The 21,980-nt window shown below is 40.6% G+C and overlaps 1 protein-coding gene across 1 annotated transcript; it reads right to left on the reverse strand.

The window, feature by feature from the left end:
- Positions 1-2,106: 2,106 nt before the first annotated feature.
- On the reverse strand, positions 2,107-11,081 carry LOC105008992 (paired mesoderm homeobox protein 1). The gene is made up of 4 exons (XM_010868374.3): positions 10,409-11,081; positions 6,704-6,879; positions 4,138-4,319; positions 2,107-3,232 (listed from the first exon to the last, which is right to left on the reverse strand). The coding sequence occupies exons 1-4, from the start codon at positions 10,644-10,646 to the stop codon at positions 3,100-3,102; spliced, it is 729 nt and encodes a 242-aa protein (XP_010866676.1). The 5' UTR covers positions 10,647-11,081; the 3' UTR covers positions 2,107-3,099.
- Positions 11,082-21,980: the final 10,899 nt, after the last annotated feature.

Consider the following 21,980-nt stretch of genomic DNA (forward strand, 5'->3'; position numbering starts at 1 on the left):
TGACTCTCAGGGTTACGAACATGACTCTCAGGGTTAAGAACATACATTCTCTATTAATATTACATTGTATTATCCACATTAACACTTACACATCTAATTCAGTAATCTTAATGGAGACATCAACAAGTACTGCATGTACAATAGAATTTCTAACCCTAATATTTCATTGCGAACCCTAACCCTAATTGTGCCTTTTACCTTAAACCTAACCCTTAGTCTTTAATTTCAACATTAAATGTACTTTCCTGGTTTTACAAACCTAGTCACAAACACATAAAATGAAGAATGACAGCTGGAGCTACCAGGCACGAGAGTCAACAAAATCTGACAACAGACCAGCTAGTACGGAACAGCTGCTTCCCCAAACCAACATCTAACATTCTAATCGCCTGGCCCAGGGGAGCCCTGTGTGTTTATGTGTGTAAATCATGACTCCCAGGGGAAGCCTGGTGTTTGGAGAACTGCCCTGACTCATGGACTGGCAGGATCTCTGACTCATGGACTGGCAGGATCTCTGAATCATGGACTGGCAGGATCTCTGACTCATGGACTGGCAGGATCTCTGACTCATGGACTGGCAGGATCACTGACTCATGGACTGGCAGGATCTCTGACTCATGGACTGGCAGGATCTCTGACTCATGGACTGGCAGGATCTCTGAATCATGGACTGGCAGGATCGCTGACTCATGGACTGGCAGGATCTCTGAATCATGGACTGGCAGGATCGCTGACTCATGGACTGGCAGGATCTCTGACTCATGGACTGGCAGGATCTCTGACTCATGGACTGGCAGGATCTTAAAGATTCCTGTTTACGTCAGATGGAACTGGAGCTCAAACACACACAAACACACACCTCAGGGTAAATGAGAGGGAAGCAAGAAAGTAGTATTTATTTACCAGTGATTTGATCACTTGAGATTGTGATGCTGTTTATTGGTGAAGGTGATTAGTGACGATAAGTGATAAACAAATCAGATCCATGCAGCCAGTGGGTCAAAGGACTTCACAGCCAATCATTGTGCAGTGTGGGGAAGGAGGGGGGGTCAGGTACATCAATCTTACCAGGGCCTGCCCCCTTGGCCACTTAACGTAGAAAAAAAGTACTTCCTAGGTCATAAACAGCACATTTTCTAAATAAACACGTCTTCTTCCTGAACAAAACAAATATAGTAAACGAAAAAATTCTGCGGCCCCTAGATGCGTCTCTGTGTTTCAACACTCTCCTCACTACACTGACGAGTCCATCAGGAGCTAATAAAACACTTGGAGAAGTATTTTCATGAATTCCCACAGCTGTCCCCTCTCGCTCAGCCCTATAGAACTTTAGTTCTTTTTTCTCTGCCTTTCTCAATCTTCTTTGAATTTGAGTCCATCGTCAACAGAGGGTTTGGAAAACAGGGAAATGCCCTAAATGGAAGGAGAGCTGATGAGGTTCAGTATGGGAATCTGGGAATCGCACGTGCCTCTTGGATAATGATGTTAGATTGGGTCACAATATAGTCCATGAGATACAGATATACAGACGTCTCAGACTGAGCTTGGCTTTGGTAAAGTGAACAAGGCTGGAGGGAAAAATAGAGGGAAAACAGACAGAGAGACAGAAAGACAACAAACAGAAAGCGAGAGGAAGAATAAGCGAGAGATGTGAAGGTTTAGATGTGGTGGACCAAGCCTTCTAATCAGCAACCTCAGAAATGTTTGACAGGGTTTCTCCAATTTCTCACAAAGTGTCTGAGGAACCCCTTGGTTTGGTTATTTTGCTAGCTCAAGGTGAAAGTACTCACGCTAAGATGGAGAGAGAGTGACAGAGAGAGAAGGAGAGAGGGAGAGAGGGAGAGAGGGGGAGAGGGGGAGAGGGGGAGGAGGGGAGGAGAAAGTACAACTGAGAAAGTGGATGAAAGTGTGAGAGAGTAAGTGAAGGTTTTTCCAGCTGACCGCATGAAAGTAGAGAGCAATGGAGAAACCACAGGCATTAGCTGGGCTTTAGTTCTTGACTGATCTTTTCCATTAAGCGATCATATTATGAAACTTTCCCACAGGGGGGGTGTATTACTCATTCAACTCATCCAGCTCACTACCAAACACACAATTAACACAAACCCATTACAAACATATTTTCTTCTATGTTTATTTGTAAAAGTCATTTGGCTACTGAGTACATGGCAGTATGTAGTTGTTGTCCCCCCCTATAGATCACTGTTGCCTGCAACAGCTACCAGAATAGAGGGTGACTCCTATTGAAGATGGAAAAAGTATAAAGAAACCCAAATGGAAATACTATGTGTTTTTTCATCAGCGTTGTTAAGCACAAACCCTGTGACTTGGTTACGGTACAGTACGAGGTGTTGGCATCTCTTGGTTGTAAAGGTTCGTTACTAAATAATGATATATGTCAGTATATAGAGGTTAGAAAAGCTATTAAATTCAAAAGACTAATGCAGCCGACAAAACCAAAAAATAATACAAACAGGGATAAACAGCGTTGAGTCTTCATGTTTCTATTGGACGAGGGGTGTAGCGTGTCCCTCCCTCTCATGGAACCTGAGGCGTTTGTCTCATGTCATGGATGTCAACACACTGCATTATCACAACTTCAGGAGAGAATGTTGGGATCCTCCACCGAGCCTCCGCCCAAGCCTCGGCGTGTCCATCGACAGTTCTCCAAAAACTAATAGAAAAGAAGTTAAGACGGTGATGAAATTCTCTCTCCTAAGTCGTATGTAGCGTTCGAAGGCAAAGGTGTCACATCTTCTGTTGGTTCCAGGGATTGTTTCAGATGAGGAAGTCTGTACTAAATGTCTCTGGAACAATGTTGAATAAATGATCAGTCACTCTCTGTTTCCTCCAACTGTTTGCTGGCTACATGTTTTTTTACGCATTGATTTCGGTCGCGGTTGTTTGTCGTCATGCCGACGTCACTAGACGTGGCACGTCTACTTGTTTCTGGTGCTCGGGCCCAGGTTCCGGTTGACAGTTGTGCACTCAGAAACACCCTAAAATACATTCATCGAAATTATGGTGCGCTGACAAAAAAGAAAGACATAGCTTTCTAGAAGTCAGTCTGTATATTCCTCCTGTTCCTCATGATCTTCGTCAGTTGACGGTGGGTACCTGGTTGAGGCTGTACTCCTTGGCCTTGAGCCGGAGGTTGGCGATGCTGTTGGCCATGTTCACACCCTGGACTGAGGTGGTGGTGGAGCAAGTTGGGGGGTATGTAGCCATGGCACTGGAGACAGGAAGACATCAGCTAATAAACATATTCACACCTAACCCTTCAACTCTGACCCCTAATAAAACAATATCTTTAACTTTAACCCTTAATAACCCACAATTCAACCTGTATCTTAACCCTAACCAGACCTAATCCCAAACCAAAATTGCATTTCATTCAACTTGCTGGTGGGTAGAAGGTACATAGGCTAGAAGTACAAATTAATTCCGCGTATGATTTTTCATGAAATAAAAAATAATTTTCCACTAACAGAAAAAAAAATTCATTTAGAACTTTGATGTGCGTTACACAATGGCTCGTTTGTCAAGAGAAACGGAAAACATTCCCCTTGCAGTATGTATGTACAGCAGAGCTGGCGGGGCACTCCCTTGGGTAATCTGAAGGGTACAGTACGGTCTGAATATCTCGTATATGGACTGTGCATATTTTAACTAAGGTTAATGAACTTAGATGTGTTCCATATGAAATGAGGCGATGCATGGTAATCAATCAGATCACCATGTAGAAAACCTAACATTAACTGGTTAGCAAGCCTGCAAGACATTGCCATTAACTATGTGGTAGACTCTTAAACAGTTTTCTGGTATTTGCATTCTTTTCATATGACATTTGTTGGATTGCTAGAAAATGGTTTGAGGTGGTTGTGTAATACATTTGACTTCCCAGGGAAAATAAAATGCCCTAATGTCAACCTGGGGGATATGACACAACCCTCTGTTGTTCAGAGCACCGCCCAATAACTCAACTTGAAAAGAACAAAAAAGTCTGAATATGCTGCTGATTACCTTCTGACCTAAAAAAAAATCTAGGATCCCTATTTGTACGCTGCAGAGGAGCCTCAGGACAAGTAGTCGTTAGCTTGAGGGGGCAGGCTCAAAGGTTAGGGTTAGGATCTTTACCTGTATGGTGAAGTGGAGCCCCAGGACAAGTAGTCGTTAGGCCGAGGGGCAGGGCGAGGTACAATTGGCTGCTCCACCGCTGTGACATCACCAGAGTAGGACTTCAACATGGAGGCGTTTTTATTGGCCAACATGGCTCGCTCGTTACGACGGAACTTAGCCCTCCTGTTCTGAAACCACACCTGGTCAGACATCACAAATGGCACATGGTTAGGGAGAGATGTGGTTGTATCGGGTAAATCAGTTAGTGACATCTGTCAAGATAAAGACCATTAGGGCAAAGAAGAAACAACGTCCCTACTTCCCTGATCCAGATTTACCCCTGTCATGTCTTTTGGGAAGAGGAACAGCTACAACACCTGCTAATCCAGATTGACCACTGTCATGTCTTTACGAGGATCAGCTATAATCCCTGCTGATCCAGGTTGACAACTGTCATGTCTTTAAGAAGAGGCTCAGGTATAACCCCTGCTGATCAAGTTAGACCACTGTCATGTCTTTAAGAGAAGGAACAGCTATAACCCCTGCCATGACTTTAAAAAAAGGAACAGCTATATGCCCTGCTGATCCAGATTGACCATTGTCATGTCTTTATGAAGTGGATCAGCTAAAACGCCTGCTGATCCAGCTATGACTACTGTCATGTCTTTAAGAAAAGGGACAGCTATATCCCCTGATGATCCAGATTGACCACTGTCATGTCTTTATGAAGTGGATCAGCTAAAACGCCTGCTGATCCAGCTATGACTACTGTCATGTCTTTAAGAAAAGGGACAGCTATATCCCCTGATGATCCAGATTGACCACTGTCATGTCTTAAAGAAGAGGAACATCAATAACTGCTGCTAAACCAGATTGACCACTGTCATGTCTTTTAAAAGAGGATCAGCTATGACCACTGTCATGACTTTAAGAAAAGGAACAACTGTATCCCCTGCTGATCCAGATTGACCACTGTCATTTCTTTAAGAAGAGGATCAGCTATGACCACTGTCATGTCTTAAAGAAAAGGCTCAGCCATAACACCTGCTGATCAAGATAGACTACTGTCAGGTCTTAAAGAAGAGGAACATCAATAACTGCTGCTGATCCAGATTGACAACTGTCATGTCTTTTAAAAGAGGATCAGCTATGACCACTGTCATGACTTTAAGAAAAGGAACAACTATATCCCCTGCTGATCCAGATTGACCAGTGTCATGTCTTTAAAAAGAGGATCAGCTATGGCCACTGTCATGTCTTAAAGAAGAGGCTAAGCCATAATACCTGCTGATCAAGATAGACTACTGTCAGGTCTTTAAGAAAAGGAACAGCTATAACCGCTGTTGATCCAGAATAACCACTGTCATGTCTTAAAGAAGAGGCTCGGCCATAACACCTGCTGATCATGATAGACTATTCTCATGTCTTTAAGAATAGGAACAGCTATAACACCTGTTTATCCAGTATAACCACTGTCATGTCTTTAAGAGGATCAGCTATATCCCCTGCTGATCCAGATTGACCACTGTCATGTCTTTAAAAAGAGGATCAGCTATGACCACTGTCATGTCTTTAAAAAGAGGATCAGCTATGACCACTGTCATGTCTTTAAAAAGAGGATCAGCTATGACCACTGTCATGACTATAAGAAAAGGAACAGCTATAACCCCTGCTGCTCCAGACTGACCAGTGTCATGTCTTTAAAAAGAGGATCAGCTATGACCCCTGCTGATCCAGATGGACCGCTTTCATATCTTTAAAAAGAGGATCAGCTATGACCACTGTCATGTCTTTAAGAAAAGGAACAGCTCTAAGCCCTGCTGATGCAGATTGACCACTGTTGTGCCTTTATGAAGTGGATCAGCTATGGCCCCTGCTGATCCAGATGGACCGCTGTCATGTCTTTAAAAAGAGGATCAGCTATGACCACTGTCATGTCTTAAAGAAGAGGATCAACTATAACCCCTGCTGATCCATATTAAACACTGTCATGTCTTTAAGAAACGAATCAACTAGTAGCCCTGCTCATCCAGATTGACAACTGTCATGTCTTAAAGAAGATGATCAGCTATAAGCCCTGCTGATCCAGATTGACCACTGTCATGTCTTTTAAGATGATGAATAGCTATAACCCCTGCTGCTCCAGATTGACCAGTGTCATGTCTTAAAGAAAAGGATCAGCTATAACCCCTGCTGAACCAGACTGATGACTGTCATGTATTTAAGAAAAGGATCAGCTATTAGCCCTGCTGATCCAGAATGACAAATGTCATAACATCTGCTGACCCAGGTTGACCACTGTTATGTCTTTAAGAAGAGGATCAGCTATAACATCTGCTGACCCAGGTTGACCACTGTTATGTCTTTAAGAAGAGGAACAGCTATAACTCCAGCCGATCCAGATTAACTACTGTTATGTCTTTAAAAAGAGGAACAGCTATAACCCCTGCTATTGACAATATGTCATGTCTTTGAAGGTGCTGAATAGAAACCCCACACAGCTGATTGTTGTAATGTATGAACCCTAATGTGACCCCTGCTGAGGTAACATTTCGGGTCTTCTATATACCTGTGTGATTCTCACCTGCACTCGTGCTTCAGTGAGGTTCACCCTGCGTGCCAGATCCTCCCTGACGAAGGCGTCAGGGTAGTGGGTCCTCTCAAACACCCTCTCCAAGGCCTGTAGCTGACTGCTGTTGAAGGTTGTTCTGTTGCGACGCTGCTTACGCTTCTTCTTCTCCTCTGAACTCACATGCTCATCTGGAGGGAAATACACAGGATCTTTAATGCCATACTTGAGGTCTTGATATGACAGGTATTGTGATTCTCTAGATTCGTACGATTTTACATATCTTTGCAATTTTATACTGTGATTTGATGTTTCAAGCATATTAGAATATCTGCAGAGAGACAAGAAAATAAATTTTTTTGAAGAAATTGCTGAAATCAAAAATTTCGTAGGAAGTATAGTTTAAAAAATATGTATTGTAATAAATAGTACATCAAATCAATCAATCAAATGTATTTATAAAGCCCTTTTTACATCAGCAGTTGTCACAGAGTGCTTTTACAACACCCAGCCTGAAACCCCAAGGAGCAAACAACAGCAGTGTTGATGCACAGTGGCTAAGAAAAACTCCCTAAAAGGGGCAGAAACGTAGGAATAAACCTAGAGAGGAACAAGGCTCAGAGGGGGTGACCAGTCCTCTTCTGGCTGTGCCGGGTGAACATTTTAAGAATACAGAATCAAACACTCCAGATTATAAATAGATGCCTTCAAACATGTTCATATATAGACAAACCCGTGAAAATAAAATACAATAGGTTAGTACTGTCATGGTTTCTGTTCTCAAAACCTATACTTTGTGTCTTTGGTTGTCTTTTATTTATTTTTTGCTTTTGTATCCTACATTTTTTTTTACTTGATATTATTGCCTAAATTGCTTAAATATGCCTGGTTCACAAGCTGAGAAAATATACTGTGAATATTTGAGAAATATCTTGTTTTTAAAAGACCTCAACCTCTAATGGCCAGTTAATGTCTAATTATAGATCTAAAATATGCAGTGGATGGAGAATGTCTTTGAAATTCTAAATGTCACATATAATGTAGACTTTCAAGGCAAGCATATCTTTCCTGCTTTTTCACAACAACATAACTGTAGACATGCACATTAATGTATTACATATAAATGCATGTGTGCTAACAAAATGTTGTTTCATTGGACCTGAATGTATTTCCTCCCAATGGCCTCATTCCGCAGGCTAGGGCCTAAAGGTTTCACTCCCTGTATGTTCATGCAGCATGAAGAGTATGCCCAAAGGTTTCAGGCATGCAGTCTGTAGGCAAGGCCGCCTTTCTCTAGACACTGATGCTCAGCGCTAACCTCCCAAGAGCCTGTAGCTCCTGTTTGATGAGAGACAGTCATTCCTTTGACACATTTCTCCTTTGCATCAATCAGCGGTTAAATCACTAAATAAAGCCCCAGAGACACACAGCAGACCTGGCTCCTGAGCTGCAGTGGCCTGGTGATGGATGGATGTGCCCTGACCTCTGTGGGAGAAGTTATCACAGCCCAGATGAAAGGCTGGGGTTATGGAAGGATTCCTGACTGAAGCCTGACAGCTAAGCCATATATCATTACCTGTATTTAGTCCCAAATGGCTAAAAGGCATCTAAAAGACAACTTCATTTTTTTCCAACTTCATGTTTGGTAGTTTTTTACCCTGCAAGTAGATTGTGGGCCTACAACAACTGCAATCCATGGTTCAGTTTCTGTTAAACAGACATTTTGGCCAAAGCTTGCAAAAATCTATAGAATTAATGGAAACATATGAGCTATATATACACATATATATTTGTATGTATATATATAAATATATATATATATATATATATATATCATATGCTTTGTATGTATATATATAGTTTGTATGCTTCCATTAATTATGTAGATTTAAATATATCCAAATCACATTTAAGTAACTAAATATGCAGTTGATTGATCTGGTGATTTTAAGATATTTTTCTAAATACTCACAAGCCCCGATTTCCTGTGATGATGCCAGTGTTGGCTACAGTTAGTAGATTAATGTAGAAGTTTAATTGCTTCTAGGAAAATCTAACTGTGAATTACATTATATCTTGGTCTTTAGTCTTCTTTGAACTAACATGAAGTTCAAAGATAAATTCTCCATTAATGATGGCCTACAACAGACATATTAATGACAACCTATAACAGACACATTAATAATAGCCTGCAATAGAAATATTAATAATAGCGTGAAACAGACATAGTAATTATAAACAAAAATTTTGCTAAATTGCACATATTACTATGTATTAATATATGTATATATTTATGTTTTATATATATAAAACATTTAATTGACAAATGTGTACATGTCATTTAGCCGTAAGCAACATATCCCTATATTGCTATAAAAACCAGTGATTTACTGCTTAATACAATGACATATTTGATGAGATGATGGACAAGTAAGACTATTTTCCAATTAAGATAAGTGGTTCCTGCAAAACACAAAAGTCAAGCCCCGTTTAACACACGGGTGAGCTAAACTAGACCAATACAACGTGGTCAAGCAAAATGCAATGACAAAGAAACCCATTCTGTCATGTTTGTCCTTTTGAGTAACTTTGAATATATTTGTTGTTACAGATCGAATTGGATGTTATTTAACTCAAAAATCCAGAGCAAATATATATTTTTTAATCTCTTTGCAAATGACAGCCGGACGAAAATAGGCGTGGGATTTAGGATAGGAGTGTGACACTTAAAGAAAGGGATCCAGGAGATTTTGGAAAGACTTCTAAAGCCGTCACATAAAAACAGACGGTGTTGGAATTACATTAGTTGACAAAAACATAAATGTTTTAATTTCCAACTCTGGATCATGAAGCAAATTAATAACTAATCTAACAGCACCATGTCTTGCTGGCGGAAAACACTCCCAAAATTACCAGAGCCGTCTAAATATTGATATATAGGCAGTATTCATTGGGTAACTCTAAACACTCACAACATGATTAATCTAAGAGGCCTGTCAACATTAATTTCTGACCGACGTAAACAAACAGAGCTGTATATTTTTACTAGACTGCATCGAAAATTAAACTCCTGAGAGCTGGTTCGTACATCAGAGAAACAATGCCGGGGTTTGGTTCGATTATTGGTGTTTATGGCTGAAATAATAAAAACATGAGTTTATTTCTCCTTTTAATTTCCTTTTTATTTCGTTTTTTAAAAGTTGTAAACCAGATAATTATAATGGGTCTCTCTTTTTGTGCATTAAACTGTCTGATGTCAGATATTGAACTGGTAATATCCAGTGTTATTAGGCCATGACTTGTTAAAAGAACAGCCTACCTATATTTTCACATTTAACTACTTAATTCTGGTTTTCGTAATTTTATGAATACATACTTACAGTTGAGGATAACTTCACTGTCTATTTCTCAACGAGGTTTATGACAGGTAGCCTAATAACCTGGTAATTGTGGTTATAACTCCGGCATAGTCTAATGTGTTTACCATGGCCAACATGTCTCTCACAAGTCTTGGAAAACAGACACCAGTGACGTGATTTAACACGTAAGCTAATTGCCGAATAGAGCAAGACTAAAACAAGGATATGTCGCCACTGGTGCGCTTCAGTCTCCTGGTTCATCACAAGAGAAAGGTTTCAGCAGCACAGTTTCACGGACATGTGTTTAATGTGTCGGTCCTCTTTCTGTTTAGGTGTTAATCAGTCCATTAGAGCAACTTACTATCCTGCTGCGTAGTATCACTCCCGCTGGTCAACCCCGGGGACTCCATCATATTCCTCCCCACCTCCCCGGCGCTCTCGTCGGCCTGAGCTCCCACCATCTCCCGTGCCTCCTCCAAATCCAACAGGTGACTGACAGTGAAGTTTTTCTTGGCCTGCAGTGATTCCAGATTTGCTGATAAGGGGCTCTCCAGGCGCGAAGCTTGTCTGTCCATTACATGCGCATAGCCAGAAGTCATGACGCTGACCAAGGCTAATTGTGTAAAAACGCTGATTTTAACAAATCACCAAACTTATATCCTCGACGAGCAGAAAAATATCAAGAACTTCAACCCCATAACAGCGTTGCTTTCGAATCGAGACAGACCTCGGTACTATTTTGTATGTATCCGCTTGAAATGTCCAAAATGACTCCACTTGACGAACAGTTCGGCTCCCCCGTTCAGTTCCACTCGAACTCAAGTAAAACCCCAAAACATAAAACACGACACCATTTGGCTTATGTTTGGAGTTTTCCGGGAGATTTACACAAAAATAATGGTTAATAGTAAGTTGTTCCAAGTTTCACCACTGTTCTCGCATATAACTCCAGACCGCTGTATGACTTTAGAGGTACACGACGAGCTCTCACATTGGCGCGTGTTGAGTAATATCTCGCGCTACGGAACGCCCAGTGAGAGGCTGGACCCGGAGCCGTTCACTACTCAGAGCGAGCGTGCTTGAGCGGGACCAGGCCTGAGCGCGAGATGCTGATTGGGAAATAAAGTACTTGCAGTCTCAGGGGAAAATTGATCGCCCTGGAAGCCGCCTGCAATTACGTGGCGATGCATTCTGCGCTCTCTCTGACGTGATTTAGTCCTTCTCCTCCAGCCTAAAGCACCCCACCCCTTCAACAAAGCAACAACACTACAACACTACAACTCACTGATTAACAGAAAGCTGTGGCAGTCGGTAATGGGTGTTTGGGTGTTTTGATTATTAAACTCTTTATCTTTCTGTTCTCATTGGAGCAATAATGGTAGTCTGCATTTTGCCACATCGTGATAAATATTATAAATGTATACCATAATTGGAACTGAGCATTGTTTTAAGCAAATATATCCACACATAATTAAGTACAAACAAACCGATTTAAATCCATACTCAATTATAAAGATTGGAGGTTCTCAGTGGTTGCAAGTTGTCTGAGACCGTGGCATGCCTTGACATTATAATAAAAAAATATGTAACTTCGTCATAACTCAAAGCAGTTATCTGTTCTGGTTGTGATAGGCTAACCGCCAACCATTCCTAAGTGCAGTACAAGCTGTGCGTAAGAAATAAACAATCTGCACAGCGGCCTCCAATATCCATCACCAACAAACACAACATAATATCCTATAAACTACGTGTGATTAATGTAGCTTTCTGTCTGCAGAGTGGCGACCAAACTATAGAGAGGAAGCGTTAAAAAAAATCAACTGTTGCGTGCGTTGTTTGCCTGGGTTCTGGGTCGACTATCAACTGGGAGGGGGAGGTGTCCCATGTGGAGGAATGGCATTCATGGGTTTGAACTGTTCCGGGCTCCAAGCCGCCTGCCTGGCCCGGCCAACCCGTTTCGGCCCCGGCCCCCCTCATCTGGGAAAAGAACACTTGATGCCATCAAAGGGCTGCAGATTGAATCCAGATGTGCGCGCGGTGCCTCTCTGCATTTCTCTCTCTCTCTCCTTCTTTTTCTCGTTCTTTCCATGGATTTAATTAAAGCTCAGCGCGCGGGGATGGATCGGCCTTCCAGTCATTAGTTCTCTACTCCACATCTCTCTTCTCTTTTCTTTCTCCCTCACGTGAAGCCAGATTCTCTACTGTGACGATGCTGGTCGGTCCAGCCCAGAAATAATCCTGCATTTTCCCGTCTGTAAATCATTCGTATAGATTAAACTGTGTCATCATGTGTTGTTTGAATAAAGTGAATATTTTCTCTCTATTCAGGTCATTCTACATGGTATTTTGTTTGATCGGAATAAACATATTTTTTTAGTAGGCTAAAGAAATGCAGTGTGTTCGACACATGATACAGAAACTGTATATGGTTTATTATAATTATGTGGAGAATATAAAGAATGTTCTTTGCTTACGGTCATTCAACAAATTCGGCCTGTAGGAAAAGTCTAACATGTTGTGGGGAAAAACGTTCACAGCATTTTGCGGCACAATCAGAAGAAATAACGGTTTGGTTTGGCATCGCGCGTGTCTATATAGAAAGAGGGGAAAAAATAGGTTTTCACAATCAATGTGCACTTTTATGAGAAAAACCCTATTTATTGCGTTTTTCAAATGCGGATATATTTTTTCATACGTATTAAAATATACTAGGTTGAATAAGAACCTAGTTCTGCATTAGGCCACACCTCAAAAAGCATGTAAATAATCAACAAATCGCCTGAAATAGCTTTGTAATTTTAAAGTTTCGTGCAAGCAAGTACAGATGTCTGAGATTTAAATCGAAAAGAAAAAAAATACCGTTATTAGGAGCTATTTTTTATCAATACATTTAAACAAAGCAGTAGTCTACTTCAAACATGGAATCTAATGGGTTTATATCTTACTTTAACAAATATTAACAAACTAAAAACTGTCCCATGGAATACAAATTACATGTCAAATGTATTTATTGAAGCAAAAACAGCCCACATCCTTTCAAAACAGCGACAAGGATAATGTTATTAACTTAATGGAAACTATTATAGTACAATGATAAATATGCAGTTAATAATTATTATTATTATCATCATCGTCAACAATTTGATTATTATTTTCCCACGTTCATAAAAACGTAGCCTGTTAGTGAGGTTAAAGCAGAGGGAAGGGGGATCTGTAAACGTTGTGTCCTGTAATTCAGAACAGACTGGTGTGATGAGGGAACACCACTAGTGTGTAATTAGTCTTTAAAGCTGATGTTGAACACTGTTCTCTACAGGAAGCTACCAGTCATACACATCTACTATAATAAACTATGAATTTAAGGCAGCGGTCAATCTGTATGAATGTATGAAATGTATGTAGTCGTTTTGTGCTGCTCTGGACTGAAATTCCAAAGCTTACACCAGGAGCCCATAACACAACTTGATCCTTTGGACGAGTTCTAATATGGACTCACCCCTTCACGAATAAATAGTTGTTGTTTTGTAATAGGTGTATGCGGATAACCTTTTGCATTAGTCGTGTATTGCGTCGGTTCAGCAACGGATGGATCTCTGTTTTAGGCAGTAACTGGCCTCCGATCACACACGCTACATTTTTATTTAATGGGTTATGTGCTCAAAACCTTGTATCAGAAAATCATATAACAAAAACTGAGAATATTAATTAGTAAAATATGTAGCCACGAATGATTGGATGTCAACACACAGTCTGTATAAAACGGACCCCAAGGAACCGCATAGATAAATATTGGCATATAATAAGGCATTACTAGACTACTGTGAAATGTTAATGTTTACAGTTAAATGTTTGTCATCTTAAAGGGAATCAATAGCACACTGGCCGTGTATAAAACTTTTGAAGATGTATTTTTTTGTGTGTTGGTTGTATCATTCTGAGACTTGCTCGCCTTCATTTGGCGTGGTGGATAGCCCCAAAGTAAAGTCGATGGTTTGAATTCAAACAAATCTGTTATTGTGATTTTGAGCAAGGTATTTAGTCCTTTACCTCCTTCTTCGCAATGACAACAATTTAAATGTTTTAGCAACCATTTGATACATTGACGCCTCGGGGGTTTGTCCGACATAAATATGCCGTTTATACTGTGATGCAGATTATATTAATTGAACGTCGTAGGGCTGGTGGTTCACAACCCCCATGGAATATCAATCGGACAAATGTACCTGGAAAATATGTACCCAATTTTGGGTCAACTCAGCCTGTAAACTTAAGCCCAATAAAAACGTACAGCCAATAGGCTACTAGCCTACCTAATGGAGTAGGAATGTATATATATGCCTTTCGATTCGTTAGGAATAACGTCATTGCTCTTTAAATATATATATATGTATATATGAAATATTGAATTTTAGGCACAGCCCTTAATGATTAGCAGCGGGCCCATCAACCCTGCTAAAGGAACAGAAGAGATTAATAAATCTGTTTACATAGGCCTATGCCTTTAACCGAAACAATATGGCGCCTCCCCAATAATAATTTATATCAACCCACCCAATTAATATAATTCATGTCGTGTAGTAGCGTCACATGGCTCAGATCTATTACATTTGTAATTAATGTTTGGCCAGAGGCCCTTTTCTTTTTGTCTCTATTGAACTCAGGGTATTTTCTTCTCTCGAGTTAGCGGTGTGTTCTATAGGCCTTTGGATACTATCCTGGGATAAATCAGACACTGTGAGCTACATATAAACTAGAAGAACCGAGGTCCCAGTCAGCCGCTGAAATCAAAGACCCGAGACTTACAAAGGCCGTTCACTTTTATATTCAGCATATAGTTATGCAATGCAACAGTTTCTGGCCCACGTATGGTTTCCATTACGCCTGGCGGAGGCAAAGTGAAGTCATTATAATCAAACCGTCAATCGCCGTAATTTCTGCAGCGGATGACTGTCTGTTATTGTAGTGCGAGGGTGGTTGTGTTGGAATTAACCTTGCCCCCAGGATATATGTTGGCATGAGAACAGCCGAACGCCGTAGCGATGGTATTGGAAGGCCCGGCACGGTTTAGGGAGGAAATATTTGGGCTCATCTCACAATCTGACTGGAAACACTAAGCCATCGGAGTAGGGTTGCACAATTCCGGGAACTTTGAATTAAATAGATTTACCGACATTTCCATAATTAGCCTTATAAATGACTTCAAAATACTGCTACAAATGATCTGCATTTCCTTGATATCATCCTCCCCATAAGATAACGTTATGATGAAAATGTCTTGGCTTTAAACGATAATTATTGAATCCTATGATAGTCATGCTATCCTGAGGCACATCTGACCCCGAAATCAGTGCCCCCTCCACACTCCATCCCCCAACTCTCTCAGCCCCATCTTTCTCTATCACCAACTCTCTCTACCCCATCTCGCTCCATCCCCCATCTCTCTCCATCCCCCATCTCTCTCTAGCCCCATCTCTCTCTAGCCCCATCTCTCTCTAGCCCCATCTCTCTCTATCACCATCTCTCTCTAGCCCCATCTCTCTCTAGCCCCATCTCTCTCTACCCCCATCTCTCTCTATCACCATCTCTCTCTAGCCCCATCTCTCTCTAGCCCCATTTCTCTCTAGCCCCATCTCTCTCTATCACCATCTCTCATTCTCTAAACCAAAAACTCCAGCTCTCTTTCTCTTTCCCCTTTCAGGATCCCTGGTCACTTCCCTTCTCCTTCCTCTCCTTCCCTTCTGCATACCATTAGTCCCAGTGGAACTCAGTCAGTTTAGAAACAAACTCATTTTTATATTAACCTGTGACATCTGACCCTTGACTTTTACACCCTCCAGGAGGACCTGAGAGGGGCAGCAAGCCAGAGCAGGGTAAGATATAACTGATGACTGTAGCTAAGAGGAGAGAGCTGGTGAAGATAAACAACATTCAACCGCTAGTGATTAATGTCACCAAAGAGAAAGAGAGAAGAAGTGAAAAGGGTGTCGGAAAAAGTAATTTATTAATGGGGTATGTTGAGTGATTAGCTGGTAAAGGACTGATGGTAACTGTTCTGGTGATTAGCTGGTAAAGGACTGATGGTAACTGTTCTGGCGATTAGCTGGTAAAGAGCTGATGGTAACTGTTCTGGGGATTAGCTGGTAAAGGGCTGATGGTAACTGTTCTGGTGATTAGCTGGTAAAGAGCTGATGGTAACTGTTCTGGGGATTAGCTGGTAAAGGACAGATGGTAACTGTTCTGGTGATTAGCTGGTAAAGAGCTGATGGTAACTGTTCTGGTGATAAGCTGGTAAAGGATTAGCTGATAACTATTCTGGTGATTAGCTGGTAAATGATTAGCTGATAACTATTCTGGTGATTAGCTGGTAAAGGACTGATGGTAACTGTTCTGGTGATTAGCTGGTAAAGGACTGATGGTAACTGTTCTGGTGATTAGTTGGTAAAGGACTGATGGTAACTGTTCTGGTGATTAGCTGGTAAAGAGCTGATGGTAACTGTTCTGGGGATTAGCTGGTAAAGGGCTGATGGTAACTGTTCTGGTGATTAGCTGGTAAAGAGCTGATGGTAACTGTTCTGGGGATTAGCTGGTAAAGGACAGATGGTAACTGTTCTGGTGATTAGCTGGTAAAGAGCTGATGGTAACTGTTCTAGTGATTAGCTGGTAAAGAGCTGATGGTAACTGTTCTGGTGATTAGCTGGTAAAGGATTAGCTGATAACTATTCTGGTGATTAGCTGGTAAATGATTAGCTGATAACTATTCTGGTGATTAGCTGGTAAATGATTAGCTGATAACTATTCTGGTGATTAGCTGGTAAAGGACTGATGGTAACTGTTCTGGTGATTAGCTGGTAAAGGACTGATTGTAACTGTTCTGGTTGGCTAACACCTGAATTCGCTATGTAGGTGTTAGAAATGGGGATGGTGCTACTGTGAGCCCCCAGAAATGCCTGTAACACACGTGAAGAACCATGTTGTACTAGCCTGCTGGGATGCCCTCTACACACAAAGCTTTGTCTGCAGCACCATGATGCACCGTGGGGACGGGGGGAACTAACCTGGGTCAGGGAGGTGATTTCCCCCAGACAGTGGCCCAGAGGGGCCAACAAGCACCGGAGGCTCTCTCTAACCATCAGGCCCAATCCTCCAGTGTCCCAATCCTCTGTCTGTGTATCTGGACTACAGGGCAATACCGTTTCTCCTGATCCAAAAGCACATTAGCCATGTCAGTCACATTAGTTCCATTAGTAACATAAGCCATGTTAGTCACATTAGTTCCATTAGTAACATTAGCCATGTTAGTCACATTAGTTCCATTAGTAACATTAGCCATATCAGTCACATTAGTTCCATTAGTAACATTAGCCATGTCAGTCACATTAGTTCCATTAGTAACATTAGCCATGTAAGTCACATTAGTTCCATTAGTAACATTAGCCGTGTTAGTCACATTAGTTCCATTAGTAACATTAGCCATGTCAGTCACATTAGTTCCATTAGTAACATTAGCCATGTCAGTCACATTAGTTCCATTAGTAACATTAGCCATGTCAGTCACATTAGTTCCATTAGTAACATTAGCCATGTCAGTCACATTAGTTCCATTAGTAACATTAGCCATGTCAGTCACATTAGTTCCATTAGTAACATAAGCCATGTTAGTCACATTAGTTCCATTAGTAACATTAGCCATGTTAGTCACATTAGTTCCATTAGTAACATTAGCCATATCAGTCACATTAGTTCCATTAGTAACATTAGCCATGTCAGTCACATTAGTTCCATTAGTAACATTAGCCATGTAAGTCACATTAGTTCCATTAGTAACATTAGCCGTGTTAGTCACATTAGTTCCATTAGTAACATTAGCCATGTCAGTCACATTAGTTCCATTAGTAACATTAGTCATGTTAGTCACATTAGTTCCATTAGTAACATTAGCCATATCAGTCACATTAGTTCCATTAGTAACATTAGCCATGTCAGTCACATTAGTTCCATTAGTAACATTAGCCATGTAAGTCACATTAGTTCCATTAGTAACATTAGCCGTGTTAGTCACATTAGTTCCATTAGTAACATTAGCCATGTCAGTCACATTAGTTCCATTAGTAACATTAGCCATGTCAGTCACATTAGTTCCATTAGTAACATTAGCCATGTTAGTCACATTAGTTCCATTAGTAACATTAGCCATGTTAGTCACATTAGTTCCATTAGTAACATTAGCCATGTCAGTCACATTAGTTCCATTAGTAACATTAGCCATGTCAGTCACATTAGTTCCATTAGTAACATTAGCCATGTTATTCACATTAGTACCATTATGCCTCGTTTCAACTGGTGTCAAACACAGGTGTCCAGAAATGTTACTGTTTCCATTGACATGGGCCAGCTCCTGTCGCCCACTTGGCCTAGCTCTCACTTGATGCCATGTCCCGGACTTTATGATATGGGTTTTAGGACTTAGGGCCGGGTTTTCAGGTTGATGCCTTACATGTAGTAAAAATGCAATTATTATGTTATGCAATTTGTGTATAATTCGCTTAGTTTTAGGCTTCTCATGATGGGTTTCATCCAATGAAACAAACAGATTCCTGATAAAATAAAGAAAATATAGCAACAGTACAGGGAAGCAAAGACTCACAATGGAAAGAGTTGGAACGACCGAAGGTGGTACGATGCCATTGACTGAATAGAAAAACGGAGCGGTGAGACTCTGTATTATTAACAACCTGAGCATGGCGTTATTGTTATTTTTGTTTTACTACCAGAAACAAGTTGCCTTTTATTTTTCAGAACCAGAAAGCCAAATCATGAAAATGTGGCATTATCAATCAATCAATCAAATTTATTTATAAAGCCCTTTTTACAACAGCAGTTGTCACAAAGTGCTTTTACAGAGACACCCGGCCTTAAACCCCAAGGAGCAAACGACAGTAGTGTTGAATTTCAGTGGCTAGGAAAAACTCCCTAAGAAGGCCGAAATTTAGGAAGAAACCTAGAGAGGACCCAGGCTCAGAGGGGTGACCATTCCTCTTTTGGCTGTGCCGGGTGAGATATTAAGAGTCCAATTAAAATAATTAATAAATGTATCTGGGCTAAATCCAGAGTCTATGTAAATTTAGACTAGGTCTAAACAGGTACTCCGCAGGTGTGGACCAGGACCTCATGTCCTCCTAAAGTTTAAAACTGGAAGAGACTGGGAAAATTCAGAAAGTGCATTCCTCATATCAACAACGATTCATAGTGGGGAAGGAGAAATGACCCAATCCCCCAGCACAATAGTATAGCAGCGTAAGACCTTGGAACTGAGAAGGGGGGGTCCGGTGACACTGTGGCCTGGCGACACTGTTTGTTTAGAAATTCTAGGTACAATTAAAAGGCCTGCATCTTGCGATCGTAGGTTATGTGTAGGTATGTATGGCTGGATCATTTCCGCCAGGTAAGTCGGAGCAAGTCCATGTTTTGATTTAAAGGGTTAACAGTAAAGCTTTAAAATCATCCCTAACCCTAACAGGCAGCCAGTGTAAGTACGCAAGGACAGTAATGTGTTAAAACTTTTTTGTTCTAGTTAGGATTCTAGCAGCCGTGTGCAGCACTAATTGAAGTTTATTTATTGATTTGTCTGGGTAACCAGAAAGAAGAGCATTACAGTAATCTAGTCCAGAAGTAGCGAAAGCATGGACACATTTTTCTGCATCAGTTTTTGATAGAAAGTCTCTAATCTTTGCAATGTTTCGAAGATGAAAATAAGCAACTCTTGAGACATATTTTATATGTTCTTCAAAGGAGAGGTCAGGGTCAAGGGTAACGCTGAGGTTTCTTACAGTTTTTTGGGATACGACCATGCAGCCGTCGAGGTTCACAGTGAGATCTGTTAAAACCAAAGCTCTTTGTTTTTTGGGTCCTAAAACGAGCATTTCTGTTTTCCTTGAATTTAAGAGCAAGAAATTCTCTGTCATCCACTTCCTAATATCTGAAACGCATGCTTCCAAAGTTGCTAATTTTGGGGCTTCTCCATGCTTCATTGAAATATATAACTGTGTGTCATCAGCATAACAGTGAAAATTTACATTGTGATTTCGTATTACATCGCCCAGAGGGAGCATATATAGTGAGAACAATAATGGGCCCAGAACCGAGCCTTGAGGAACACCAAAGCATACCTCTGACTTGTCAGAGGATATGCCATCCACACTAACAAACTGATATCTTTCAGATAAATAAGATTTAAACCAGGCTAGAACATGTCCACGTAGCCTCATATGGATCGCCAGTCTGTCTAAGAGAAGGGAGTGATTAATAGTGTCAAAAGCAGCACTAAGATCAAGAAGAAACAAGACAGATGCAGAACCTTTGTCTGAGGCTATTAGAAGGTCATTTGTTACCTTCACGAGTGCAGTCTCAGTACTATGATGGGGTCTGAAACCAGACTGGAGCATTTCATAAATGTTATTTGTCTTCAGGAAGGCATTCAGTTGTTGGGAAACATATTTTTCTAAGATTTTTGAGAGGAACGGGAGGTTCGATATTGGCCTATAATTGTTTAATATGTTGGGATCCATATTCGCTTTTTTAGAAGAGGCTTAATTTTGCGCAATTTTTAGTGAGTGTGATACACATCCGGAGGAAATGGGGCAATTTATTATCTTCAACATTGGCTGACCTAGCACAGGAAATAGCTTCTTAAGTAATTTTGTTGGAATCGGGTCTAGCTGAGAGTTTGTGGGTTTAGAACTCATTACAAATTTAGTGAAGGTGTCGAGCGATACGGTATCAAAACATTCAAGTGTCCCCATTGACACCTGGTCAGGGAGGTTCAGTACATTTTTAGGACAACTGAGATTTTGAGGACCATAACTATTTAAGGAGGAGTCAGTTATTTGTTTTCTAATGGTGATGATCTTTTCATCAAAGTGGTTCATGTATTCATTACAATGATAGTGAATACCCACTTCGCTTGATGAGCTTTGCTTTTTTGTTAACTTTGCAACTGTATCAAAGAGAAATTTTTGATTGGTTTTGTTCACCTCAATCAGGTTGGAGAAATAAGCTGATCGAGCAGACGTGAGTGATTTTCGGTATTGTATTGTACTGTCTATCCAGGCTAGTCTAAATACTTCCAACTTGGTGTGGCGCCACTTTCGCTCCAATTTTCTGGAGGCTTGCTTAAGTGCTCTAGTATTGTCTGTGTACCAGGGAGCAAGTTTCTTGTTGCGTATGTCTTTTGTTTTTAGTGGCCCAACTGTGTCTAATGTATTTCGCAGTGTTGAGTTTAGATCCTCGATTTGATCGATTTCAGATTTATTTACTCTGTTGTTAATGAGCGAACTTGTAAGAATTTCAAGGAATTTATTTGTATTCCGAGAATTTATAGTACGGCTTTTGAAACTCATTGTTTGCGGAGCAAGTGGATTTCTTGTTTTAACGGTAAATGCAATAAGACAGTGATCCGATTATCCATGATTTTGGGGGGAAATTATTAGATCTACAATATCTATTTCTCGTGACAGGACTAAATCTAAGGTGTGATTGTGGCAATGTGTTGGACCTGAGACATGTTGGATAAAACCCATTGAGTCAATTATGGCTTCAAAGGCTTTTTGAGGAGGATCATTGGACTTTTCCATATGAATATTGAAATCCCCAAAAATTTGAATACTATCTGCCATGACTACAAGGTTAGACAAGAATTCTGGAAACTCATTAGTCACATTAGTTCCATTAGTCACATTAGTTCCATTAGTCACATTAGTTCCATTAGTCACATTAGTCATGTTTGTTCCATTGGCTCCATTAATAATAATAATACATTATATTTATATAGCGTTTTTCAGGGACCCAGAGACACTGTACAATAATGACATGGAGCAGAAAACAAACAGAAATGAAATAAATACTATGAGAAAACAATGAAGATTGAGAGTGTGGGA

The sequence above is a fragment of the Esox lucius genome, chromosome 3 (genome assembly GCF_011004845.1).
Source record: "Esox lucius isolate fEsoLuc1 chromosome 3, fEsoLuc1.pri, whole genome shotgun sequence".
NCBI classification, from domain to species: Eukaryota; Metazoa; Chordata; class Actinopteri; order Esociformes; family Esocidae; genus Esox; species Esox lucius.